Below are 4,790 nucleotides of genomic sequence, written 5' to 3' on the forward strand. Positions count from 1 at the left end.
TGCGAAAGCATGTGTCAGTATCACAGGACGCAGTATAAGGAAGCCTTGAACCCGACCAGCTATTACCACGGGACGGTAAACGCTGAGGAATTTAACGCAACGGAATGTCGTATGCATCGAGACTGGCAGTCGGAAGTCACGACATCTCGGATGCCGAAGCAACAAGTCAAGGATAGTGAAGAGCGTCATGAACTCTTGCACTGGTCCTTCTGCTACAACGACTATTGCACAATACACCAAGACGCCAAGTACGGCGCAGGCTACTTTCCTAGACAGAGGAAGAGTAGGCCGACAAAAAACTAGGATGCCGCCAGGGACAGGGTCACGCTGGTGAAGGCAGTCCTAAAACGACCCTTAAGGAAGTCAAGAGCGTAGGCACGCAGGACCTTAGACTTCGAACAAATGTCTTAGTAAACGGACATAGGATGACAGCGACCATAGATAGTGGTGCTGCACGAACAATGATCTCACCCCGAGTGGTGGAGAAATACGACATACCCCATCAGGCCAAGAAGGTGCCGATGCGAGTGGTATTAGCCGACGATAATCCCATGGCATACGGGAACGGCATGATCAGGCTAGAGACCAAGCTGGTGCCGATGGAATTGGCAGGCAGGAAAAGCCACGTGAAGATCAACATCATGGACCTCGGAGAGGAAGATATCCTCATAGGCTATGACTGGTTGTTAGAACACAACCCGGCCATCGATTGGCAAAAGAAAACAATACTCAGCCGAGAACCTATGCACAAGGTTGCTGGAGTACGAAAAGAGACGAACCCGATTATCCAGAGCTCACCCAAGGACGGGAGGATAGGTACGATCTCACCACATAAGATCATGAGAATCTATGTGAAGGACCCTCAGAGAATAGGAGTCATTTGGTTGAAACGGGTCGCGACCACGAAGGAAGGACTAGTACCACAGTTGGCGATACTAACAGAATACCAGACGAACGAGTTTAGAAAACTGTTCGAGGAAAACGAAGCAACAGACCTAGCAGAACATCAGGACTGGGATCACGAGATCGTCCTCGAAGATGGAGCTAAGTTGAGCCTAGGAGGAATGTACCCTATAGCGCCCGAGCACGATGCTAAGCTGCGGGATTACCTCCAAAAGAACTTAAAAAAGGGATTTATTAGACCAGGACATGGCCCAATGGCCTCTCCAATTCTGTTCGTAAAGAAGCCGAACGGGAAGTGGCGACTGTGTGTCGACTACCGACGGTTGAACAACGTTACGGTCAAGAATCGGTATCCCTTACCACTCATAGGAGAGCTCATGGATCGACTCCAGGGAGCCAAGTGGTTTACGAAGTTCGATGTCCGCGAAGGATTCTATCGGATTAGAATCAAAGAAGGACACGAGTGGAAAACGGCCTTTAAGACAAAGTATAGACTGTACGAATATACGGTTATGCCGTTCGGATTAACGAACGCGCCAGCAACCTTTCAGTCAGTCATCAACAAGGCACTCCACGAATACTTAGGAATCTTCGTTACGGCCTACCTAGATGATGTACTGGTGTACACCAACGGTACGCTAGAAGAACATGTCGAACATGTCAAAAAGGTACTACGGAAGCTTAAGGAGTACAAGCTGTACCTCCAAGCCAGCAAGTGCGAATTCTATACGAAGGAAACCGAGTACCTAGGCTTCATAATCTCGATAGAGGGTGTTAAGATGAATCTAAAGAAGATCCAGACTGTACAGGAATGGCCAACCCCTAAAATAGTCAAGGACGTGCAATCCTTTCTAGGATTTGCGAACTTTTACCGAAAGTTCATAGGAACTACTCCTAGATTGCTACCCCTCTTACGGAGATTACGAAGAAAGAAGTTGGGTTTAAATGGACTCAAGATTGCCAGGAAGCGTTTGAGACGCTCAAGCAGGCATTCTTGGAGGCACCCGTACTAGAGATGTACGACCTAAGACGAGAAACGCGAGTCGAGACCGACGCGTCAGATTATGCACTCGGAGCTGTATTGTCACAGCAGTGCCTAGATAAGAAATAGAGACTAGTGTTCTACCATTCACGAAAGTTCTTAGGAGCAGAACTAAACTACGATGTTCACGATAAGGAACTACTTGGAGTAGTCGATGCCTTTGAACAGTGGGAAGTGCATTTGCTAGGCTTGCCCCACACGATCGAAGTGTTTTCCGATCACCAGAACTTGACGAGTTTCATGACGACTAAGAAACTCAACCGACGACAAGTCCGATGGGCTGAGTTGCTTGCTCAGTTCGACTTCAAGATCACCCACTGAGCCGGATCGCTTAATGGGGCAGCGGATGCTCTAAGCCGTAGGTCGGACCTACGCGAAGATGATCACAAAGAACCACACGATGCGGTATTTAAGCAGATGCCCAACGGCAGCTTGAGATACAACCAGCCGGAACTAGCTAAGGTAGCCAAGGTGGCCGCGCAGGTAGAAACCCTACAGCAGCAATGGCAGCAGAGAGCAGCCAGCTGGCAATTCGAGCCCGACGCCGAGGGCTCCGACGAATTGTTGCAGGACGAACGAGAGTACCGAGATATGATTTCGAAGGATCGAACATATGTACCTCCTCACATGAGATCGAGTCTCATCAAGGAACTGCATGAGTCCCTAGAATATGGGCATGCAGGAATAGAAGAAATGGTCAGGAGACTAGCTAAGGTATTTGCCATACCACGCTTGCGAGCGAAGGTGCAGGATACCCTAGGCAACTGTTTGGCATGTCACCAGAACAAGCCTAAGAGACATAAGCCCTACGGCCTGTTACAACCCTTACAGCCACCAACGAGACCATGGAGCAGTGTCACGATGGACTTCATCGTAAAGCTCCCGAAATCACGAGAACCAGGATCTAAACGACTCTGCGACACCATCCTAGTAATCGTAGATCGATTGACTAAGGCAGCAAAGTTTATTCCAACAGAAGAGACTATTACGGCAGAGGAATGCGCGTACGAAGTCACCAAAGCACTCGTGTCGGAACACGGAGTACCGGAAGAACTTATCACAGATAGAGACAAGCTGTTTACATCTCTATACTGGACAACGTTCCTAGCGAAATTAGGCGTCAAGAGAAAGCTTTCGACAAGCTTCCACCTAGAAACAGACGGCCAAACGGAACGAACGAACTAAACACTAGAACAGTACCTACGGATGTATGTCAATAAATGGCAGGACAACTAGGTAGAACTGTTGCCAACAGCGCAGCTAGCGTACAATAGCACAAAATCTGCAACGACTAGACAGTCGCCACACTATGCGAACTACGGATATGAGCCGATAGCTCATCGGGATCCGAAAGACATTGAAAGCATCGCAGTAGGAGCAGAAGACAAGGCACGACTCATGCGGGAATTGCATGAAGAATTGAGCAGACGGATAGCTCAAAGGAACCTCACGGCATCCAATGCAGCGAATAGGCAAAGGATTGAGGGACCAACCTTTAAAGAGGGGGATAAAGTTTTCCTGTCAAGACAGAACCTGAAAACTAAGCGACCATGCAAGAAACTGGACAATCTCCGAGTAGGACCATTCGAGATCCTAGAGAAGGTAGGACCGGTAAATTACAAGCTACGGCTACCACCAGGCATGAAAGTCCACCCTATATTCCATAAGAAGCTTTTGGAACCAGCACCCCAAGACGCCGAACTAGCGGAAGACATCGAACTCGAAAACGACGAGTATATGGTCGAAGCAATCAGGGACCTACGGAAAATCGGTCGTCAGTGGAAATACTTGGTCAAGTGGCAAGGATGGCCGGATAGCCAGAACACTTGGGAACCAGAGGAAAATTTGACGAACTGCAAGTCGTTGATACGTGAGTATCACTGAGCGCACCCAGAGAAGAGAGGACAGGGTCCTCAAGGGAAAGGAAGTAATCAAGGGATAAAGGATCGAAGGAGTCAGCCTGTAACCAGCCCAGATCAGCTGACGGTTCGGATAGCGGTGGTTCGACAACAAGAAGGCCCGTACCAGGGGCAGAGCTCCCCTCGGCCTCCTCTTTCGCACGATCTTGGACAGCGATTATCGCAAGGTCACGGCGCGCAAAAGCCCGTTTTTTGTTCTTCACCTCCAGGAGCTCACGACGCAAACGAGACGTCTTAGCGGCAGCCTGAGCTTGGCGCTCTTCAGCCTGAGCTACCTCCAACTCTTTGCGCTCTTGTTTAGCCTGAATTTCTTCCCACTCTTTCTCAGAAACGAACAAGCTACACTTAGCACTAACTGAAATGCACCTAGCACAACGACTAGAAGATGTCTCCACAAAGCAACGGAGATTCTTCTCTTCACAGCGCTTACAGCGAAAATCCATTTCTACACCCTCTTGCTCTGCGCGCGCGGCGCGAGCGCGCTTCTGATCAGTTGATGTGTAAGGACGGGGAGCGCGAGATTTCTGTACCTTGGGCATGGTTAGGAAGGCTAGAGATAGGAAGGAACGGTTATAGAGGCCCGGGGCCTACCGACCTTATATGCAGCCGACGCTTTAACACGCGGCACGGCAAAACGATATTCTAGGGTATCGGGACGATACGCCTAAGAGGGGGGATAATGTTACAAGTAACAAGAAGGATTCCTTGACGCGGGACGAGTGGCAGAGGACCTATGGATGTCCACGTCAGAAGGTAATGATCAACGCGGGGCGAAGATCACGTGATCGGCATCCCGCCAAGACAAGACATCTCGCCAAGAGGGCAGATGCCACGACATCGCAAGATGCCAGGACATCTTGGACATCTGTAGATGCCAGGCCTTTCTAGAGATGCCACAGATGTCAGGACCGAGAACAATGGGTATA

At 49.6% G+C, this 4,790-nt stretch overlaps 1 protein-coding gene across 1 annotated transcript; it reads left to right on the forward strand.

Moving 5' to 3' along the window:
* Window positions 1-1,099: 1,099 nt before the first annotated feature.
* Window positions 1,100-1,977, forward strand: SETTUDRAFT_168950 (uncharacterized protein; the record flags this gene model as incomplete). The annotated part of the gene is made up of 1 exon (XM_008026560.1): window positions 1,100-1,977. A coding segment is annotated over exon 1 (644 nt), but the record flags the coding sequence as incomplete, so codon positions are not given.
* Window positions 1,978-4,790: the final 2,813 nt, after the last annotated feature.

This window comes from Exserohilum turcica, assembly GCF_000359705.1.
Source record: "Exserohilum turcica Et28A unplaced genomic scaffold SETTUscaffold_19, whole genome shotgun sequence".
Lineage (NCBI taxonomy): Eukaryota > Fungi > Ascomycota > Dothideomycetes > Pleosporales > Pleosporaceae > Exserohilum > Exserohilum turcicum.